The sequence below is a fragment of the Aulonocara stuartgranti genome (genome assembly GCF_965226115.1).
Source record: "Aulonocara stuartgranti genome assembly, chromosome: 14".
Taxonomy (NCBI): domain Eukaryota; kingdom Metazoa; phylum Chordata; class Actinopteri; order Cichliformes; family Cichlidae; genus Aulonocara; species Aulonocara stuartgranti.
The window spans coordinates 7,590,725-7,613,747 of record NC_138950.1 but is presented as its reverse complement, the minus strand read 5'-3'; the positions used below and the strand labels follow the sequence as shown (position 1 = coordinate 7,613,747).

At 37.9% G+C, this 23,023-nt stretch overlaps 1 protein-coding gene and 1 long non-coding RNA gene across 2 annotated transcripts; both read right to left on the bottom strand.

The window, feature by feature from the left end:
- Window positions 1-4,040: 4,040 nt before the first annotated feature.
- On the bottom strand, window positions 4,041-6,633 carry LOC309687753. Its single transcript, XR_014270843.1, has 4 exons — window positions 6,420-6,633; window positions 6,137-6,253; window positions 5,917-6,020; window positions 4,041-5,814 (listed from the first exon to the last, which is right to left on the bottom strand). It is a non-coding gene; the product is annotated as an uncharacterized lncRNA (long non-coding RNA).
- A 3,432-nt stretch (window positions 6,634-10,065) lies between these two features.
- LOC309686959 (uncharacterized protein) lies at window positions 10,066-18,151 on the bottom strand (the record flags this gene model as incomplete). The annotated part of the gene is made up of 3 exons (XM_082501630.1): window positions 16,408-18,151; window positions 13,277-15,868; window positions 10,066-10,079 (listed from the first exon to the last, which is right to left on the bottom strand). The coding sequence occupies exons 2-3, from the start codon at window positions 15,066-15,068 to the stop codon at window positions 10,066-10,068; spliced, it is 1,806 nt and encodes a 601-aa protein (XP_082357756.1). The 5' UTR covers window positions 15,069-15,868; window positions 16,408-18,151.
- Window positions 18,152-23,023: the final 4,872 nt, after the last annotated feature.

Genomic DNA, 23,023 nt, shown 5'->3' with positions numbered 1-23,023 from the left:
GTCTACCTAATTCTCAGTTTTCATGCCTGTGGAGCTTATTATATGGACGTGGTGACAGTGGAAAGACACCATGCTCTTCTGATTTTCAAACGAACCTTCTGAGCCATTTTAACATTAGAGTCTATGGAAGAGTTGGAGGGAGGAGGCTGTGCATTGGTGACATTTATGAAAGAACCATAACACCTAGTACAATAGTAAACACATTGGATGAAAGAGGACAGCCATGGCTACGTTTTGAGGGTAAAATCATACCTGTAGAGCAAACGCTGCGGACACAGCAGCAGTTTTAAAAAAGATTTTAAGATTAATTTTTTTGCTCCTCTCACTCTAGCAGTTAAGCTGCCTCACTCTAGCCCCAACATTCCGTCCCATACACACCCATTATAAACTCTGAAACGGGTGAAAAAACATCATGAAACTTAAACTGGAACTGAAGAAAAAGTATAAAAGATATTGAAAAGATAAATACAAGTTGAATAGTTGAATGTCTTGTCTTCGTTTTAAAGTTTGAATGGTGGCTCTATGTCAATGTATGTGGAAGTAGTAAGAGTTTAAAAATGAGTAAGTTGAATGAGGATTTGAAGGGTCTCCCCATTGAAATACATTATAAATTTTTGTTGAATAAAGTTGAATAAAATTAAAAATATAAATGTTAAAAATATGAAAAATAGAAGCAGTGTTGTCCAAAAGAATAGGAATCTAACGGTGTTTGAATGGTTTTTCTAAGTTGAACGGTTTTGAAGGAGTAGGCTTACAAAAAACGTACGGAAAAATAAAATATAATAATAATAATAATAAAGATTAGAATAACAATACTGTGAATGCTTTTCAAGCATTCACACTAATAATAACTAGAAAGTGCATTTTCTGAAGAAACTGCAGTGTGAATGCTTGAATCTGAATGTATGCACTGAAATGAATTAATTGCTGAATTTTGAGTTAAAAATATTGAATGAGATAAAAAAAAAAAAAAAAAAAACGAATTTAACCTGAAAACAAAGGTGCTGAACTGCTAAAAGCTGAAGGTTACACAGAAGAAGGAGTTGGAAAAAAACTGAAAATGTTTTAAATGTAAATTAGAAAACCCTAAGAAATGAGAAAAGAACATTTAGAGTCAGAAAACATCTGAATGAATATTAAAAGGTCATATTCTTTGAATCACTGAATGACTCAAATGTGATCCCTCCACTTTGATCCACACAGTTTAAAAAGTTTAAATGCCTGAGCTTTGAAATATACGGTGTTGGAAAGAGAACAATAATGGCGACAATTTGAGGGTAAAATGATGGCTGTAACACTGTGGACACAGCAGCAGTTGAAAGAGAAGTGCTTAAGATGAATCTTGGTACAGTGGCAGGCAGAGCTCGTTAAGCAGGCAGGTGTGAGCCTGGTTGCTATAGTGACCGCACCCAATGGCTCCATACACACGTACACAGACATGCGCCTCACTTTTGCTGCTTAAAATGAACAGAAAAGTCAGGCCGAAACAAATCGTTCCCAAATGAAAAGTAAAAGTCGTATTGACAAAATTCTTTCACCGTGAGCGACAGCCATGTCTAGTCTACCTAATTCTCAGTTTTCATGCCTGTGGAGCTTATTATATGGACGTGGTGACAGTGTAAAGACACCATGCTCTTCTGATTTTCAAACGAACCTTCTGAGCCATTTTAACATTAGAGTCTATGGAAGAGTTGGAGGGAGGAGGCTGTGCATTGGTGACATTTATGAAAGAACCATAACACCTAGGACAATAGTAAACACATTGGATGAAAGAGGACAGCCATGGCTACGTTTTGAGGGTAAAATCATACCTGTAGAGCAAACGCTGCGGACACAGCAGCAGTTTTAAAAAAGATTTTAAGATTAATTTTTTTGCTCCTCTCACTCTAGCAGTTGAGCTGCCTCACTCTAGCCCCAACATTCCGTCCCATACACACCCATTATAAACTTTGAAACGGGTGAAAAAACATCATGAAACTTAAACTGGAACTGAAGAAAAAGTATAATAGATATTGAAAAGATAAATACAAGTTGAATAGTTGAATGTCTTGTCTTCGTTTTAAAGTTTGAATGGTGGCTCTATGTCAATGTATGTGGAAGTAGTAAGAGTTTAAAAATGAGTAAGTTGAATGAGAATTTGAAGGGTCTCCCCATTGAAATACATGGGAAATTTTTGTTGAATAAAGTTGAATAAAATTAAAAATATAAATGTTAAAAATGAGAAAAATAGAAGCAATGTTGTCCAAAAGAATAGGAATCTAACGGTGTTTGAATGGTTTTTCTAAGTTGAACGGTTTTGAAGGAGTAGGCTTTCAAAAAACGTACGGAAAAATAAAATATAATAATAACTAGAAAGTGCATTTTCTGAAGAAACTGCAGTGTGAATGCTTGAATCTGAATGTATGGACTGAAATGAATTAATTGCTGAATTTTGAGTTAAAAATTTTGAATGAGATAAAAAAAAAAAAAAAAACCTGAATTTAACCTGAAAACAAAAGTGCTGAACTGCTAAAAGCTGAAGGTTACACAGAAGAAGAAGTTGGAAAAAAGCTGAAAATGTTTTAATTGTAAATTAGAAAAACCTAAGAAATGAGAAAAGAACATTTAGAGTCAGAAAACATCTGAAAGAATATTAAAAGGTCATATTCTTTGAATCACTGAATGACTAAAATGTGATCCCTCCACTTGGACCCACACAGTTTAAAAAGTTTACATCTCTGAGCTTTGAAAGACAAGATGTTGGAAAAAGAACAACGATGGCGACGTTTTGAGGGTAAAATGATGGCTGTAACACTGTGGAGATAGCAGCAGTTGAAAGAGAAGTGTTTAAGATGAATCTTGGCAGAGGGAGAGAGAGAGCTCGTTAAGCAGGCAGGTGTGAGCCTGGTTGCTATAGTGACCGCACCCAATGGCTCCATACACACGGACACAGACATGCACCTCACTTTTGCTGCTTAAAATGAACAGAAAAGTCAGGCCGAAACAAATCGTTCCCAAATGAAAAGTAAAAGTCGTATTGACAAAATTCTTTCACCGTGAGCGACAGCAATGTCTAGTCTACCAAATTCTCAGTTTTCATGTCTGTGGAGTTTATTATATGGACATGGTGACAGTGGAAAGACACCATGCTCTTCTGATTTTCAAACGAACCTTCTGAGCCATTTTAACATTAGAGTCTATGGAACAGTTGGAGGGAGGAGGCTGTGCATTGGTGACATTTATGAAAGAACCATAACACCTAGGACAATAGTAAACACATTGGATGAAAGAGGACAGCCATGGCTACGTTTTGAGGGTAAAATCATACCTGTAGAGCAAACGCTGTGGACACAGCAGCAGTTTTAAAAAAGATTTTAAGATTAATTTTTTTGCTCCTCTCACTCTAGCAGTTGAGCTGCCTCACTCTAGCCCCAACATTCCGTCCCATACACACCCATTATAAACTCTGAAACGGGTGAAAAAACATCATGAAACTTAAACTGGAACTGAAGAAAAAGTATAATAGATATTGAAAAGATAAATACAAGTTGAATAGTTGAATGTCTTGTCTTCGTTTTAAAGTTTGAATGGTGGCTCTATGTGAACGTATGTTGAAGTAGTAAGAGTTTAAAAATGAGTAAGTTGAATGAGAATTTGAAGGGTCTCCCCATTGAAATACATGGGAAATTTTTGTTGAATAAAGTTGAATAAAATTAAAAATATAAATGTTAAAAATGAGAAAAATACAAGCAATCATGTCCAAAATAATAGGAATCTAACGATGTTTGAATGGTTTTTCTAAGTTGAACGGTTTTGAAGGAGTAGGCTTTCAAAAAACGTACGGAATAGATAAAATATAATAATAAAGATTAGAAGAACAATACTGTGAATGCTTTTCAAGCATTCACACTAATAAAGATTAGAATAACAATACTGTGAATGCTTTTCAAGCATTCACACTAATAACTAGAAAGTGCATTTTCTGAAGAAACTGCAGTGTGAATGCTTGAATCTGAATGTATGCACTGAAATGAATTAATTGCTGAATGTTAAGTTAAAAATTCCGAATGAGCTGGAAAATACAGAAATTTTCACCTGAAAACAAAAGTGCAGAACTTTTGAAAGCTGATGTTCACACAGAAGAAGTTGGAAAAAAGCTAAACATGTTTAAAATGTAAATAATAAAAAGATGAGTAATGACAAAAGAAAATTTAGAGTCAGAAAACCTCTGAATGAATATTAAAAGTTCAAATTCTTCTAATTGAAATGAACTTAAAAGATGAACAAAAATTCTGGAGAAAATACAAACTTTAATATACAGCATAATGTTTTTCAGACATATACACATGTGTATATCATGTTTAATAGTATTACATACATCAATTTGTTTTGTATGTCATAGAAAATAACATAAAAATCTTAAGTCATATTTTACAGCTTCTTTCTGAAAAGGACTAGTAGAATAAATAAAAATAACTAAATTAAATAACTAAATAAAAAATAATAAGCAAGATATGAAATACATGAAAATTCAACTTTTAAAACCACAATCCTGAACCTTTAAATTGTGTTGGTTTCTTAGAACATGGCTGAACAGCTGTTTCTATCGTCCTACTTAATCTGTCTACACATCTTTTTATTACTCATTCTTCTTTATGTTTTAATGTAAACAGAGTCCACACAGTGGTAAAAGAGAACTGTATAGAGATTTTTGAGTAAAGTCAAATGAAAGCGTAAGGTGGTGACACAGTTTAACACATGCAAATAATCAAATAAACACATTAGTCCTTTTTGTGAACATGGATAAATAAGTATCAATACAGCATTGTTCAGCCATGCCACTAAATGCTTTTTTACACATTGTTTTAACCTGGGCTCAGACACAAAGTCCCAAAATTAGTTAGTCCCTGACTTTGAGTTGTGGTTATGACTAATTATTATACACAAGGCTTTATCTATCTGAACTCTAAGGACACAAATATGAAAAAAAAAAACTATACTTACCAGCTGATACCCCACACTACACACTAGGTGTGCCATGTGACCTGAAACTTTGGTACAAAATCATCATAATCATTCTGTTAACACTGTTTTTTAACGCTGTTTGTGTTGATGTTCAGCAGTTTAAAATGTTTTAGATTGGATTACATGGAATGAATTTGAATTTTCTTGGGGGGTTTTGTGTGTGTTTTGTTCTTAGCAGATTTTTTCTTCCATACTGTTGAATTCCAGTTACCACATTTCTGGTCATATGACATCCCGAGTGCCCACTTAAAAAAAATCCCCACAGTTAATTCAACATTAGAACAAAATAAAAATATCCATCCATCCATCCATTCGCTTCCGCTTATCCTTTCCAGGGTCGCGGGGGGCGCTGGAGCCTATCCCAGCTGTCATAGGGCGAAAGGCGGGGTACACCCTGGACAGGTCGCCAGTCTGTCACAGGGCCAACACACAGGGACAGACAACCATTCACACTCACATTCACTCGCACATTCACACCTAGTGACAATTTGGATTAATCAATTAACCTATCCCCACAAATAAAAAAATAAAAATATGTTAAAGAAAAAAAGGTTTGCTCTGTGATGAAATACTAAATAAGCATACATTGTACAGAGCACTAACAATGACAACAATCCTTTAGCCTGTTGATCAGAGAGAGGCAGTCATTATGTCCATTTAAAACCTGTAATCACAGAGCACATCGTTTCTGTGAAACTATAAAGTCCCATATGATCCTCATCATGTCCAGTGACTTCAGAGTGGATCCTCCCTGTCATCCGGCCACAGTTTGATGTGTGGCAAGCAGCACAGAAGCAGGATAGCTGAGGACTTTAAAAGAAGAGCAGAAAACAGGAATATGTAGTTGTAAATGTAAATATCAGTGATACTTGTCTTGTCAAAGGGAATAAAATAATGAAAATGTTAACTTACACACTCATTTAGGGAGGATCTTGACACTGCACAGAGGAGGCACAGTCAGTCTGACAATGATGGTGATCTCCAGGGATGTTTTCCTGCAGCAACATTCCTGCCAACTGGCCATATGATCCAGAGTAGTGGGTTTGTAATGAACAGAAAGGTGTATATGTTAGGTAGTGTGCACTCAGAGCTGGTCCTAAGAAACAAACACATCCTGTAATAAACTGAATACCTGTAGTAGTGCTGCTGCAAATATGAAGCCCTTCTATCATGAGTGGTTTCAAAGAAGGTGTTTTGGAGGCTCAGTCACAGAAACTGTGCCGTCTGTTCAGTCCTGAGTGTCTCAGCTCTGAAGGGGATGGATCACAGAGGGAAACACCTGAGTACAGACATTACAATACACTCTAACACTCCTAAGGTCAAGTGAAAACACAATTTAAACACTTTACAAAGAATGAATACATGTTTTCATGGAAATTATGTCATTAACCCTTTTTGTTGTGAGTAAATCTCACCGGCTGCTTGTGGGACAAGCTAGAAGGAGGACTTATCACAGAATGTCTCCTGTGCTCCAGATGTGAAGTCTCACGCTCTGATCGTACGGCGATGAAGATGGTGATGATGAAGTTTCTCTGATCTGTGGCATTACAGTTTCTGGCTGCTATGTGCTTCACATTGTTGGATTTTACATGTGAAGCTTGGAGAAGACACAGGAGGACTGTGTCTTGCTTAAAAAAAAAAAAAAGAAAAAAAAAGGAAACCTAACAGGAAAGGAAACCCCCCCCCCTCAACTCCCACCGTACCCTCCCCCCCCCCTCCCACTCAACTCCCCAACCTCACACCATCCAATGTCTATACAAATGTAGGGTATCAGCTGGTAACAGAAAGCAAGTGTAACATATGCACTACATATGTAGCACTGCTGAAACATTTCTGGCCAGAAATGTGCAGTTATCAACCCAGACCCACCCTGATGATTGCACTGGCCAGAAACATGATAAAAGCTCATAAAAATTTATGTTTCATAGTAAAATTGGTCCAAAAATATAATCGTATACTTTTGAAAAAGTTTAAAGTTTATAACAAACCAAAATAATAACATTTTTGTAAATAGTATTTCAAAATAGAGGCACACATAAAGTGGCTTAACTGTCATTATTGCTGTAATTAGGTTTTGTTTGTTTGTTTGTTTGTTTGTTTTTTTAAAAAGCAACCTTTAGTCATTATTGTTCTCTCAGAAACAATGAAGAAGCTGTTGAACATTTATGTGTTGTGTAGGCAATCCTCTGGTCCACCCTCCCTCCCTCCCAGCCACAGTGAGACTGGGGCAGCCTGGCAGGATGTTGAAGCCTGGCTGCAGAGAGGATATGCCTACACTATTCATTTTAAACTGCTATATTTGATTTTTCTGACATTTATAGGTTACTGTTAGTGAATTTTAGATTTTCTGTAATAAATAAAATTGTCATCTTTTACTGATATCATTACTTAATTCATGTAATTGTATTTTATGTAAACAATTCAAACATTATACTGCAATGCAGGGCGTCAACTTTTAAATATCGCTCTACTTTATGTCTGTGAAGGTTCTCAGTCATCCAGGTCATCGTAGTCAAAGGAGCTTGCAAAGAAAAGCGTCTGGACTTCTTTCTGGAGTTCAAGCATCGCTCTACTTTCTTAAGTCATTCAAAAATATAGAAATTACTTACTGTATTCAAAGATCTAGATCATGAATCATCACAGGACAATACACAGTATACTGGGTCATGGTAACTATGGTATGTCTTCATGACTCCAGAATGGAGACATCGATCTGACTGAGAAATGAAAATTAGGTCAAGCAGTGTGTTCTTCTCTGTGGTAGGGGCAGTGATGACCTGTGCGTATCCCCTAGACTCAAACAGCTCCAGGATTGGTTTGTTTGCACTGGATAAAACATTCTCATTAAAATCACCACAAACTATGATGGGATGACAGTCCATGATCTCCAATGAGTCTAATAGGCTTACCAGGTTTTTCAGGAATGGCCTCAGAGTGTAGTCTGGAGGTCTGTATACAACTGCAATCAGAGCACTGACTGGTGCTTCAACCTTTAAAGCCAGAAATTCAAGGTCAGTTACATTATGGATGTACTGTTTTTCATGCACTTGAATGTCACTTTTCACATAAACAGCAACTCCACCACCACTTCTGTTTGCCATCTGGGGAAAGTTTGTGTAGGACAGGTGTCTGTTGCGTTTGAACAAATTGTAATTTTCCAAGTGGAGACTCTCTGCGACAAAAGAGCCCCGCAGGTGTGTTTCTGTTAGGCACAAAACATCTGCTAGACACAATTCATGGTGACTTTTGATGTCATTAATGTGAGCTGGCAGTCCCTCTGTATTATGATGAACAATGGTGAAAACCTCTGACCTGCTCAGTGTTTGCCTCACGTGTAGAAGAGGCATCATGTCATCAAGGTTGGCTTGTCTCATGTTCTCAAGCGCTGCAGTGATTTCTGGGTTGGTGAATATTTTTTTCTCCTCCATATCAAGAAGATACAGTCCACTGAGAGACGTCACTCTACTGACAGCTACGTAGGCCATGCCGGGCTCAAAAATGCTCTTAAGAGAGACAACAGCTGATGTAGTTGTCATACCCTGTACCTTATGTATTGTACATGCAAAGGCCAGCTTCACTGGGAACTGTCTTCGTACCACTCCTTTCTGCTTCAGATTCTCCTCTGCTCTCTCAATGTACACCATATCGTCTGCTGGTGTGCGGTTATTCTTTCCAGATGTCTCATTATCCATTTTAAGTCCAAGCTTGATGATGTGTTGGTCATTTTCAGAGTAAACTACTCTAAGTAGTATTCCAAAAGCTCCATTAACCAAACCATTTTGTATGTCAATGTTTCTGGTGAGCATGACACGAGCTCCTTCTGCAACTTTCAGTGTGTCTGGTAACTCGTTTTTACCTCCTTTCAATGGTCTGTCTTGAAGTGCCATTCTGCCAGTTCTAGGATCTTTTCTATAATCATCTGCATGGATGTCAATGATATGAGTGTGGAGCAGAGCCAGTGTTGAAGAGTTGTGTGCATCCACTTCTTTATTAGTTGCAAAAATGTGCAATGCATCAGTCGGACAATGGGCTGGTTCAGTTATGGCCTGTAACAACAAATTTCTATCTGCTTCGCAAAGCTCATCCAACTTTCCTTTTACACGAATTCTGTTCAGCATCTCAGCAAAGACAACATCATCTTTCTGACGCATAATCTCAGTCAGAGTGATCATCTGAAAATGCTCCCGCCACAGGTCGATCTCAGACGGGTCGTGCACACAGAGAGGTTTAGACTGTCGCACTGGGGGTAGCTGATAGAAGTCTCCGACAGCAATGACTGACATGCCTCCAAAGGGTCTCCGAGTCCCTTTGATCTGTTTGAGTCTTGCATCTACATATGCAAACAGATGTCTTGACACCATAGACACTTCGTCAATGACGATTATTTCAGCATTCAAAAGTTCTGATCTGACTTCATCCAGCTGATTGCCAAGTCCCTGAATGGGAGGTTTTAAGCTTCTAGGCAGCTTGAGAAGAGAATGCAGTGTTGTTCCAGAAATGTTAAAAGCTGCAGTCCCAGTGAAAGCAGTTAACAGGACGGTGGGTTTTGATATGTCAACGTCGTCTGCATATCTGGGCACTTTGCTCAGTATCTTAGATGCTTCTGAGTAGATGCATTTGATTAGATGTGATTTTCCTGTTCCAGCACCACCATTAATATAAAAGAAAAACTGCTCTGGATTTAGAGCACAGACTCTTTTAATGCACCAGTCTCTAACTGCATAAAATATGCAGGCTTGCTTCTTATTCAGATTTTGAAACATCTGACGTAACAATGTGGGATCAATAGCAGGGGGTTCCCTGATGGCTCTGACTTCTGTTGAAGCATCAGCCTGACGGCTGTAGTCGGGCACATCTTCCTGTTCATTTTCATTGTCTCGCTCTCTTTCTTGTTCGACAAGTGGCAACCTTACGAGATCTGATTCAGGTGCCAGATTACACCATTCGTCAGTCACACCTCTGTTCTGCTCATATTCCTCAACAGCGCTCTCGATCTCCTCACTGTTTTTCTCATATTTTTCTCTGTTTCTTTTGACAATGTGTTGCACGTACTCAAGACGGTCAGTACCTGGCAGCTGTACACAGCCAGCACCATAGAAAGCCTGATAGGTTGGCAACGATGGTGTTTTCAGTTCGTGGTCTGAACGATGAGGAAGGTACAGTTTAAGCAGTCTTCCGTAATATTGCTCTGGATGTTTTTCTTGTGAGCAGCGGTGAAATCTGATGATAGCAGGCTTATTGTTTTTGCGCCTTTGCACAAACCCCATCTCATTGAGAAGGGGCAAAACATCTTTACCTTTTTTCTGTTGGCCATAGACAATCCTGCAAGTAGCAGCAAAGTCTGCCATGCACATCTCCTCATACTCTGGTGTTTCAGGTCTGGCTTTGTATTTGTCATTCAAAGATGTCATCCAAACATTGGAAGACTCAGGTGTTGTGTTGTCCAGAACTGACAGGGGACGACTCATTTTCACAGGATTATCATCAGTTGGAATGAATATTACAGCACGTGAGCATTGCTTCATGTGAAGACCACATGCACGAGCAACACACTCCTGTGCACTGATCTCTCGCTTCTTTGAATATGCCTGCATGACGGCTCTCATTTCATCGCACTCATTTACACTGTCCTTATGGGAGTTCTCAATGACAGTTTTCAGGTACTCAGATAGCCCGCCCTCTTTTTTTGATATATATTTCATTAAATAATTTGCAGCACCAAAAGCATCTAAAACAAAGCTTATGTCGATATTACTGTTCCAGGCTTCAAGCAGATGTGGATTATAGCCGTTTATCCAAGAGTCTTTTGGATCACGCTTTAGTATGATCGTACTCCTCATGTTCATTTTATTCAGGTATCTCTCATATTCTGCATGTGTCAACTTGCATCTTTCCAAGAGCTGCTCTAAACTCATGGAAGCAGTTTCAGGTTCATTTAGCAGCTGGTTCAGTGGTCTGAGCTTGTTCTTTGCCGTTTCTACTTCCAGTGCATCATCCTCACTGGGTCTTGTGATCATTGTCTCATTGCAGGGTGGTTTGGGAAAACCAAAACGGCACCCGGAGCTTAAACTCCTAAAGCACGTCTTTGTGTGGTTCTTACTGTGTTTTTGCACTTCTGTTACTTTTTTGTACAATTCAGGTTGTTTATGTGGATCAGGCAGCTGAGCTGTGATGTATTTGTTTATAAAATCAAGAACAGTTTGCTCATCATCCTCCTCAAACACAGGAGCACCTTCTACCCACAGGAGGCAGTGTATGTGTGGGCTTCCTCTGTGCTGAAACTCAACTCTGTAAAAGTAGTCAATGACTTTGCCAAGTGGCTCTGCGGGAGATAAGAGTAAATCTCTGAATAATGCTTCAACTCTCTTGTCAAACATGCGCATTGTTGTGACAGGATTGCTTCTCAGGATGTCACACTTTGCTGACCAGTCGAGTCCTTCAAAATTCACTTGTTCACCTTGCTGCCTTGTTATTGCCTCGATCACTTCAGGCCAGCGCATTTCAGCAGCTGAAAATGTGCAAAAGAACGTGGGAGTTCCCAACTGTCTGATCATGGCAAAAAGATCTCTTGTTGTTTTCTCCCAATAGGCTGGGGTTCCTCTCAGAGGCTGCATGAATCTCACTGCATCTTTATTTCGCACCAGTTTCTCCACCTCATGTTTATCTTGTAACATGCCTGAGGTTATTTTTCTACCATCTCTGGTCAGAGGCTTTGCCTTCCTTAACTGTACTGTCATGCTGGATGTAGCCAAGTGTATTTCAGTCACAAACTGTGCAAAGAATAAATAGTTTGTGTCTTTGGCAAAACGATCATCAATGCAGAAAAGTCTTGATTTGAAATACCCACTGGGGGATACTTTGATCAGCCTTCTTTCATCAAGTGTGTTTTGGCCTGTAGGAAACTGCACAGGGAAGGCCATGGCCTCCAGTTTAGGTGTTTTGAAAAAACTTATTGGATTGTTTCTCTCTGCAGGAGCAACAGAGTAGATTCCTTCACTGAAACATAATATCTCCTCAGCCACATCAGGGGGCTGCAAACAGGACTCGAGTGCAAAACCACCATTAGTCAGTCCATCTTCTTGCTCTGAATCATCTCTCATCTGTTCATGTGATTGTTCACCATCACAGGGTAACATGTCAATATCCTGTTCATTTTTATTTTGTGCTTCACTCAGTGCATTTTTCTCACAGCTGTCAATTTCCATTAAATCAGCCTCATCATAATCGTCCTCATTCATGTTTTCATCATCATCATCATCTTCATCAGGAAGTGTTGGATCACACAGCTCAGCATCATCTCTGATGCTCACATCCTTATACTGTGGATGAATCTGCTTGAGTTTATGCAGTGCTTGCACAAGTTTAGACCAGCTTACAGTCTGAAACAGCTGATGACCTTTGTAAGACAAGCGTCTCTTCAATTTTACTCTCATGACCTGAGAATTAATTCTCAATCGAGGTAGTGTTTCAACAGTTTCCTGTACCTCTGATGGGACACAGACCACATTTCCTCTAATTGCTCTTTGTCTGCCTTTGGGAAGAGGAATGATCTTGGCAAATGGTATGCACTTGGCTATGAGATGTCTCTCCAGTATGTTGAGATCAGACAGTTCAGGTGGAGTATCAGCAAGATCCAGTTTATTGGCAACAGCAAGTGCTGGCATGGATCCATTTTTAAGATGATCGTGGCAAGTGTGACAAATCCACTCTCTCTTTCTCTCATCGGGAACATTGCACTGCTCATTTCTGCAGTTTTCATCACAAACATGAACAAACTTTCCTGTCAAACATGTTGCAACCACATGTGGGTTTTTGACATAATTTGACCTTCTGCAGGGTCGTACTTGGTTTGGAAATGAAGCCTTGAAGCATACAGTACATGGGTATGATGGTCCAGCTTTGATTTGTGATTTGAACACAGATATGGCCTCGTTAATCACACTGTTGTCACTCTCTTGGGTTTGTCTGTTCACCCATCTGTATTTCCTTTTTATTTTCATTGCACATCTCATATTGTGCATAATCCTGAAGGCAAGATTACTTTGATACCTGTCTCGCATTAGTTGTTTCATTAGTTGTCTGTGTCTTACTCTGAATGCGTCATCACGTGCATAACGCTGAGTCACTCGAGATCTCTGTCTCTCTCTGAATTCAGGGTTTTCTTGATACCTTTTAGTGATATAGTTTTTTTGTTTTTGTCTAAATTCAGCATTGTCACAGTAGCGTCTTTTAATATATTGTTGTTGTTTCTTTCTGAATTCATCGTTCTCACAGTAGCGTCTTTTAATATATTGTTGTTGTTTCTTTCTGAATTCATCGTTCTCACAGTAGCGTCTTTTAATATATTGTTGTTGTTTCTTTCTGAATTCATCGTTCTCACAGTAGCGTCTTTTAATATATTGTTGTTGTTTCTTTCTAACTGTAGCATTCTCAGAAAAACGTTTTTTAACATATTGTTTTTGTTTCTTTCTGAATTCATCATTTTCACAGTAACGTCTTTTCATATACTGTTGTCTTTTCTGTCTGACTTCAGGATTGTTTTTATATGCCTCGCTTGTGCAAGATTTTTTCTTTTCTTTGTAATTTTTATTTGAAGCATACTTTTGTTGTTCTTTCCTTTTTTGGTTTTCTTTTCTCTTATTTCTGGGTTTCTCTGATGCCATTAATCTTCTTTTCATTTTGTTCCTTTGTTGTTTATTAACTTTTTTCAGTTTTTGTAAAACTATATCAGAAAGGTCACAGGCAGCAACATTTGTTATGGCAGCATTTGATTGACATGAAAAAGCATCACTTGATGGAAGGAAACTTAATTCACTGCATAGTTGTTCAGTGGGTATATTAGGAGGTTCATTCTGATCTTCATATGATGTGAACTGAGTCATTTGGTCTTCTTTTTGTTTCACCATTTGACAAAAGATGTTCTCAGTCAGATCAGTGGTTGTGTTTCTCCTTGGAGAAGAGGGGTTTGCTTCATCAACAGTTGCATCAGAGTGAGTAGGTGCCACAGCAGTGGCAGCTGTTGGTCTGCAGACTGTGTCTGTGATAGTATCACTCAGGTTGACTGTGCTCATACTGTAGAACTGCACAGGCTTCAGCTCATAGTTACAAGAAGGTGATATCTCCATCATTTCATAAGAATCTTGGATCCTCTTAATCATGTCACTGAGGAGTGTGAATTTCAGCATCACTGCTGTACCACGATTACGTGACTGTAGTAGTAGAGGAAGACCACTGGGTGTTCTGGAGTGTGGATCAAAGAAACCATATTTGCTTGATGTGGATCTGAACACTGCTATACACAATCCACTCATAATCAGTAAGGCATACTGCACATCTGACAACAGGCAGCTCAGTCCTGCTTCTAAGCTGAGAAAGGTATCTACTGCTTCCTCTGGAGGTTCTTCAAATGTCCCATACCGGGAAGGCTGTGTCATGTCGACATCATACATAGACCAGCGAGCATCAACTTTGTCTGGCAGCTCATCGGTTGCCAAATGAATATTTTTAGGAAATCTTTTCTTGGCCTCTTTGTACATCACATCACCTTTATCCAAGACCAGATTAAGGTCAGCTGTAGTCATGTTTACATTCTCATGAAGGAATGCAAGAAATGTGAGTGAGTTACATGTGCACTGCTTGTTTCTGGAGTCTCCATACTTGGGATGAGCCTGGCTGTGAGATGCACAGACCTGTGTAACAGATGGCTGATTTTCAAGGTTCATTCTTTCTGCATGAGATGGTCCTGCCACATCACTGTGACAGCCTCTTTTCAAAAAATCAGCATAACCCACCTGTGGGTCACATGACACCTCATGTTGTTCATTAAATTCATGCTGCAGTCCACTCTTTACAGCATCAGCATAAGATACCTGTTGTACATGTGCAGGAACATGTTGACCTGCCTGTTTGACACCATCAGCATTGGTCTTTGTAGACACACTGTCTTCTGCAGAGCTCTGAGGAAAATCAAACTCAGCCTGTTCACATATTGGTACACTGTGAAACTCATGGAACTTCTTCCAGCGTTGTTTTGCAGCTTGTGACTTTTTCTGCTTCCTTGGCATTTTCACACACCTGTGTTTCTTAGGCTTTAGAAAATATGTTTATAAAATAAGAGTGGCACACACCAGGAGATGTTCTCTTTGTCTTTATATTTCAGTTTTTATTTGTCAGAAACAGTTGTCTTTCGTTTGACAGTTTGTTCTTCAGTCAAGAGAATATTATGCACTCTCTTTATTAGCTTGGCACAACTTAGCAGCAAGCGCAAAGTGAAAAACAGGTAGAGAGAAAATTTAGAAGAGAGAACAGGCAGAGCAGGAGAGACACGGCTGGGAAATCACAATCAAACCGTGAATTAGAGTTTTCTTTGTTTGTTCTCAGGTAGAGGCAATATATGCACTCCTTATTGCTTTAATGGCTTGGCGTTTTTCAGCAGCAAGCCAAGAGTGAAAAACAGGTAGAGAGAAAATTTAGAAGAGAGAACAGGCAGAGCAGGAGAGACACGGCTTGGAAATCAAACCGCAGATTTTTCTTTGTTTGTTCAGTTTGTTCATAGGTTGAGGCAAAATATGCACTCTTTATTGTTTTGTTGGCTTGGCGTTTTTCAGCAGCAAGCCAAGAGTGAAAAACAGGTAGAGAGAAAATTTAGCAGAGAGAACAGACAGAGCAGGAGAGACACGGCTTTGAAATCAAACCGCAAAAGGATTGTTGGTTTGGCAAAATTTCTCACAAACCACAGAGTGAAATACAGATGGAAAGAAGGCAGAGACAACAGGTGGAGCAAGACAGAGGACAGAGGGGTTGGGGGGTTGGGATGTGAGAGAGAAGACTGGAGATCTGGTCCTTGTTCTTCTTCTTCTACACACTGTGAACAAAAAAACAAGAAAAATATAATAATTTTATTAAAATAATATCACATGGTAATTGTATGAACTAATTGTGACTACTGAAAAAGGACAAAACAAATATTCAAGCTAAACTGTTGTCGGCTGCCATGTGCAAAAAGTTGCATAATTGGGCACTTTTTAAAATAATAAATATTTAATTAAATTCAGCAATAATATTTTTAAATATTCAAGCTAAACTGTTGTCGGCTGCCATGTGCAAAAAGTTGCATAATTGGGCACTTTTTAAAATAATAAATATTTAATTAAATTCAGCAATAATATTTTTAAATACAAATATGATTGAGTGAATCATTAACTAATCACATGTAGTGTGACTACAAAAATATACGAAAAAAAATATTTAGCCCAATTGTTAAGCTGCACTTGTGTGTATTTGTTATAAAATTGTGTTTAAAAGGTCTAGCAAAAACTTTGAACCCATCACTTTACAGTTTATATTATTCAGATTTTTTATTTTTATTTTGGTCTGCTTCTCTTACAGTATGTGCACACCTACCAGGCAAAGCACAGATGTCAGTCAAGTTCCTGAAAGTGTAAGAGGAGAAATAATATGTTAGTTGTCTGTACAGTGTTATCAGACTAACAGAAATACAAAGCCCACACGACATGATACACTGAACTTATAATTAGCAGGTTATAGAATAATACAGCACACTAAAAGACACAGCAGCCATTTTATAATTCAAACTAATTACCTGAAGTATTGCCACTTATGTAAGACTGTTAGACTGTTACTAGCCTTAGCATTCCAGCTAGCATTAGCACTTCAGTTAATGTTAGCACTGTAGCTAGCGTTAGCATTGCAGCTAGCGTTAGCATTGCAGCTAGCGTTAGCATTCTTACTGTTAAAACTGAGCCACAATGGCAATAATAAAGCTCATTTGTTACTTTTGACTCAGTGACTGCCAATAAATATCACAGGGATATCACAGGAATATTCTTTTTGTCAGTTAACAATTGCTAAGGCTAGTGTTAGCACTATAGCTGGCATTAGCATTAGCATTGAAGCTAGCGTTAGCATTTCAGCTAGCGTTAGCATTGCAGCTAGCGTTAGCATTGCAGCTAGCGTTAGCATTCTTACTGTTAAAACTGAGCCACAATGGCAATAATGAAGCTCATTTGTTACTTTTGTCTCAGTGACCGCCAATAAATATCACAGGGATATCACAGGAATATTCTTTTTGTCAGTTAACAATTGCTAAGGCTAGTGTTAGCACTATAGCTGGCGTTAGCATTAGCATTGAAGCTAGCGTTAGCACTGCTGCTAACAGCAAAACATCATAAACCTGTATAAATGATAGCGAAGGTTATTCTTTTTTTTTTTTCCTTTCTTTATTCTTTGAACTCTGTTGGACTTGATATGTGAGTTTAAATGTCAAACGTATTTTTACCATCATAAAAATAAAACACTGCAGTACTGATTGTATTGTACTTACCACAGCAGAGAGCAAAGCGGAATGACGACAGTTGGTCCAGTGATGGGTTAAAAACAGATGAGGCGTTCAGGTGGTGCTTGGAAATTTGAGCATCAGTTTGAACAGCATTAATGAGCATATACATGTCTGTGTGTTGGTCTGTGTGTGTGACAGACATAGAGAGATAGAGGGAAAAAATACACTATACTAGTGTACAAATTGGTACTTTTTGCCCAAGTATAAGCGAATGAGTGACATACAGAAAAACAGGGCAACTGGCATTAAATGAGCAAATAAAAAGTATTAAATCTTGAACTGTTTTGTGGGTTTTATTTTAAGACTACTTTGAGTGTATTCGTGGGGAGATAAACTATACAGACTATAAACAGAAACATTAAATGAGATTAGATTAGTTAAACGTTAGTTAAAAGGTGGGGAAATTAACTACAGACAGGTAGATGCTGTGAGCTTTAATTATCCAGTCAGAAAAGATTATTTTAAAGTCATCAACTGACTCCAGATCTGAAAAACCTGTGTGCAGAAGACAAGTCCACCAATACACAATCAGCTTGCATTTAGCAGGGCAATCAGAATGCTCTATTCAGTTGGCCTACACTAACTACTGACATACTATTTGTCTGAATTATTAACGGAGCCAAGATGCAGACTGCTTAAGTAGAGAGCGAGCTTTATTAACACGAAGGCAAAACAAACAGGAACGTGGTGTACAAAAAACACCTAAGAGTAACCTAAACTGGAAAAGGCTAAGCAAAAACAAACATGAAACAGAGATGCAGGGAGATGTAGAAAACATAGGGAAGCCACACAGGGCAACAGAGGGCGATACACAGATGAACCAGCCGCAAACACAAGGCTTAAATACACAGAGGGATAACGAGGGAATGAGACACAGAAGGAGGGCACAGCTGGGAGTAATCAGACATGATTGTCTGACATGTAATCTGAACACACTGAGATTGGACACGGACCTTCAACGTAAAACAGGAAACACACCGACAGAACAAAACCCACACAAACTTAACACAGACTAGGGAACACAGAACATAGGAACATGAAATGTGAAAAAGGAGCACAAAATCCCATAATAATAATAAACTTAAATATAAACAAGGAGTCACAGACTCTGGACAATGACACTATTATTCTGTGACCCCTTTCAAATCTGCTTAATGGCATCTGTTGGAAAAACTGCTTCTAAATCCAAAATTGTAATTCCTGTCAAGCCAGCTTTTAAACCATGGAGATCCAGAGGAATTTTTCTACACAACAGCATGTTCTTTATGTTCCCGCTGTCAAAAATGTGGTCACAGGAGTAATTTAAAAGGTGGGGTCTTTTCTGCTGTTGAGACAAACTCCTGACTGAAAACAATGTATTTCTATGGGTCAGTTAGGAGGTTATCTATCTACTTGGATCTACACAGTTCAAAAAGTTTACATCTCAATGTTTTGAAAGACACGGTGTTGGAAAGAGAACAACAATGGCTACGTTTTGAGGGTAAAAATTATAATAGTATATTATAACAGCAGCAGTTGAAAGAGAAGTGTTTAATATGAATCTTGGCACAGTGGCAGGCAGAGCTCGTTAAGCAGGCAGGTGTGAGCCTGGTTGCTATAGTGACTGCACCCAATGGCTCCATACACACGACACAGACATGCACCTCACTTTTGCTGCTTAAAATGAACAGAAAAGTCAGGCCGAAACAAATCGTTCCCAAATTAAAAGTACAAGTCGTATTGACAAAATTCTTTCACCGTGAGCGACAGCAGCTTCTAGTCTACCGAATTCTCAGTTTTCATGCCTGTGGAGTTTATTATATGGACGTGGTGACAGTGGAAAGACACCATGCTCTTCTGATTTTCAAACGAACCTTCTGAGCCATTTTAACATTAGAGTCTATGGAAGAGTTGGAAGGAGGAGGCTGTGCATTGGTGACATTTATGAAAGAACCGTAACACCTAGGACAATAGTAAACACATTGGATGAAAGAGGACAGCCATGGCTACGTTTTGAGGGTAAAATCATACCTGTAGAGCAAACGCTGTGGACACAGCAGCAGTTTTAAAAAAGATTTTAAGATTAATTTTTTTGCTCCTCTCACTCTAGCAGTTGAGCTGCCTCACTCTAGCCCCAACATTCCGTCCCATACACACCCATTATAAACTCTGAAACGGGTGAAAAAACATCATGAAACTTAAACTGGAACTGAAGAAAAAGTATAATAGATATTGAAAAGATAAATACAAGTTGAATAGTTGAATGTCTTGTCTTCGTTTTAAAGTTTGAATGGTGGCTCTATGTCAATGTATGTGGAAGTAGTAAGAGTATAAAAATGAGTAAGTTGAATGAGAATTTGAAGGGTCTCCCCATTGAAATACATGGGAAATTTTTGTTGAATAAAGTTGAATAAAATTAAAAATATAAATGTTAAAAATGAGAAAATTAGAAGCAGTCATGTCCAAAAGAATAGGAATCTAACGATGTTTGAATGGTTTTTCTAAGTTGAACGGTTTTGAAGGAGTAGGCTTTGAAAAAACGTACGGAAAAATAAAATATAATAATAATAATAATAAAGATTAGAATAACAATACTGTGAATGCTTTTCAAGCATTCACACTAATAACTAGAAAGTGCATTTTCTGAAGAAACTGCAGTGTGAATGCTTGAATCTGAATGTATGCACTGAAATGAATTAATTACTGAATTTAAGTTAAAAATCTTGAATGAGATAAAAAAAAAAACCCGAATTTAACCTGAAAACAAAAGTGCTGAACTGCTAAAAGCTGAAGGTTACACAGAAGAAGAAGTTGGAAAAAAGCTGAAAATGTTTTAATTGTAAATTAGAAAACCCTAAGAAATGAGAAAAGAACATTTAGAGTCAGAAAACATCTGAATGAATATTAAAAGGTCATATTCTTTGAATCACTGAATGACTCAAATGTGATCCCTCCACTTTGATCCACACAGTTTAAAAAGTTTAAATGCCTGAGCTTTGAAAGACACGGTGTTGGAAAGAGAACAATAATGGCGACGTTTTGAGGGTAAAATGATGGCTGTAACACTGTGGACACAGCAGCAGTTGAAAGAGAAGTGCTAAAGATGAATCTTGGTACAGTGGCAGGCAGAGCTCGTTAAGCAGGCAGGTGTGAGCCTGGTTGCTATAGTGACTGCACCCAATGGCTCCATACACACGTACACAGACATGCGCCTCACTTTTGCTGCTTAAAATGAACAGAAAAGTCAGGCCGAAACAAATCGCTCCCAAATGAAAAGTATAGGTCGTATTGACGAAATTCTTTCACCGTGAGCGGCAGCAATGTCTAGTCTACCTAATTCTCAGTTTTCATGCCTGTGGAGTTTATTATATGGACGTGGTGACAGTGTAAAAACACCATGCTCTTCTGATTTTCAAACCAACCTTCTGAGCCGTTTTAACATTAGAGTCTATGGAAGAGTTGGAGGGAGGAGGCTGTGCATTGGTGACATTTATGAAAGAACCATAACACCTAGGACAATAGTAAACACATTGGATGAAAGAGGACAGCCATGGCTACGTTTTGAGGGTAAAATCATACCTGTAGAGCAAACGCTGCGGACACAGCAGCAGTTTTAAAAAAGATTTTAAGATTAATTTTTTTGCTCCTCTCACTCTAGCAGTTGAGCTGCCTCACTCTAGCCCCAACATTCCGTCCCATACACACCCATTATAAACTCTGAAACGGGTGAAAAAACATCATGAAACTTAAACTGGAACTGAAGAAAAAGTATAATAGATATTGAAAAGATAAATACAAGTTGAATAGTTGAATGTCTTGTCTTCGTTTTAAAGTTTGAATGGTGGCTCTATGTCAACGTATGTGGAAGTAGTAGGAGTTTAAAAATGAGTAAGTTGAATGAGAATTTGAAGGGTCTCCCCATTGAAATACATGGGAAATTTTTGTTGAATAAAGTTGAATAAAATTAAAAATATAAATGTTAAAAATGAGAAAAGTAGAAGCAGTCATGTCCAAAAGAATAGGAATCTAATGGTGTTTGAATGGTTTTTCTAAGTTGAACGGTTTTGAAGGAGATAGATTACAAAAAACGTACGGAATAGATAATAATAAAATAGAACTAGAAAGTGCATTTTCTGAAGAAACTGCAGTGTGAATGCTTGAATCTGAATGTATGCACTGAAATGAATTAATTGCTGAATGTTAAGTTAAAAATTCTGAATGAGCTGGAAAATACAGAAATTTTCACCTGAAAACAAAAGTGCAGAACTTTTGAAAGCTGATGTTCACACGGAAGAAGTTGGAAAAAAGCTAAACATGTTTAAAATGTAAATAATAAAAAGATGAGTAATGACAAAAGAAAATTTAGAGTCAGAAAACCTCTGAATGAATATTAAAAGTTCAAATTCTTCTAATTGAAATGAACTTAAAAGATGAACAAAAATTCTGGAGAAAATACAAACTTTAATATACAGCATAATGTTTTTCAGACATATACACATGTGTATATCATGTTTAATAGTATTACATACATCAATTTGTTTTGTATGTCATAGAAAATAACATAAAAAATCTTAAGTCATATTTTACAGCTTCTTTCTGAAAAGGACTAGTAGAATAAATAAAAATAACTAAATTAAATAACTAAATAAAAAAATAATAAGCAAGATATGAAATACATGAAAATTCAACTTTTAAAACCACAATCCTGAACCTTTAAATTGTGTTGGTTTCTTAGAACATGGCTGAACAGCTGTTTCTATCGGTCTACTTAATCTGTCTACACATCTTTTTATTACTCATTCTTCTTTATGTTTTAATGTAAACAGAGTCCACACAGTGGTAAAAGAGAACTGTATAGAGATTTTTGAGTAAAGTCAAATGAAAGCGTAAGGTGGTGACACAGTTTAACACATGCAAATAATCAAATAAACACATTAGTCCTTTTTGTGAACATGGATAAATAAGTATCAATACAGCATTGTTCAGCCATGCCACTAAATGCTTTTTTACACATTGTTTTAACCTGGGCTCAGACACAAAGTCCCAAAATTAGTTAGTCCCTGACTTTGAGTTGTGGTTATGACTAATTATTATACACAAGGCTTTATCTATCTGAACTCTAAGGACACAAATATGAAAAAAAAAACCTATACTTACCAGCTGATACCCCACACTACACACTAGGTGTGCCATGTGACCTGAAACTTTGGTACAAAATCATCATAATCATTCTGTTAACACTGTTTTTTAACGCTGTTTGTGTTGCTGTTCAGCAGTTTAAAATGTTTTAGATTGGATTACATGGAATGAATTTGAATTTTCTTGGGGGGTTTTGTGTGTGTTTTGTTCTTAGCAGATTTTTTCTTCCATACTGTTGAATTCCAGTTACCACATTTCTGGTCATATGACATCCCGAGTGCCCACTTAAAAAAAATCCCCACAGTTAATTCAACATTAGAACAAAATAAAAATATCCATCCATCCATCCATTCGCTTCCGCTTATCCTTTCCAGGGTCGCGGGGGGCGCTGGAGCCTATCCCAGCTGTCATAGGGCGAAAGGCGGGGTACACCCTGGACAGGTCGCCAGTCTGTCACAGGGCCAACACACAGGGACAGACAACCATTCATACTCACATTCACTCGCACATTCACACCTAGTGACAATTTGAATTAATCAATTA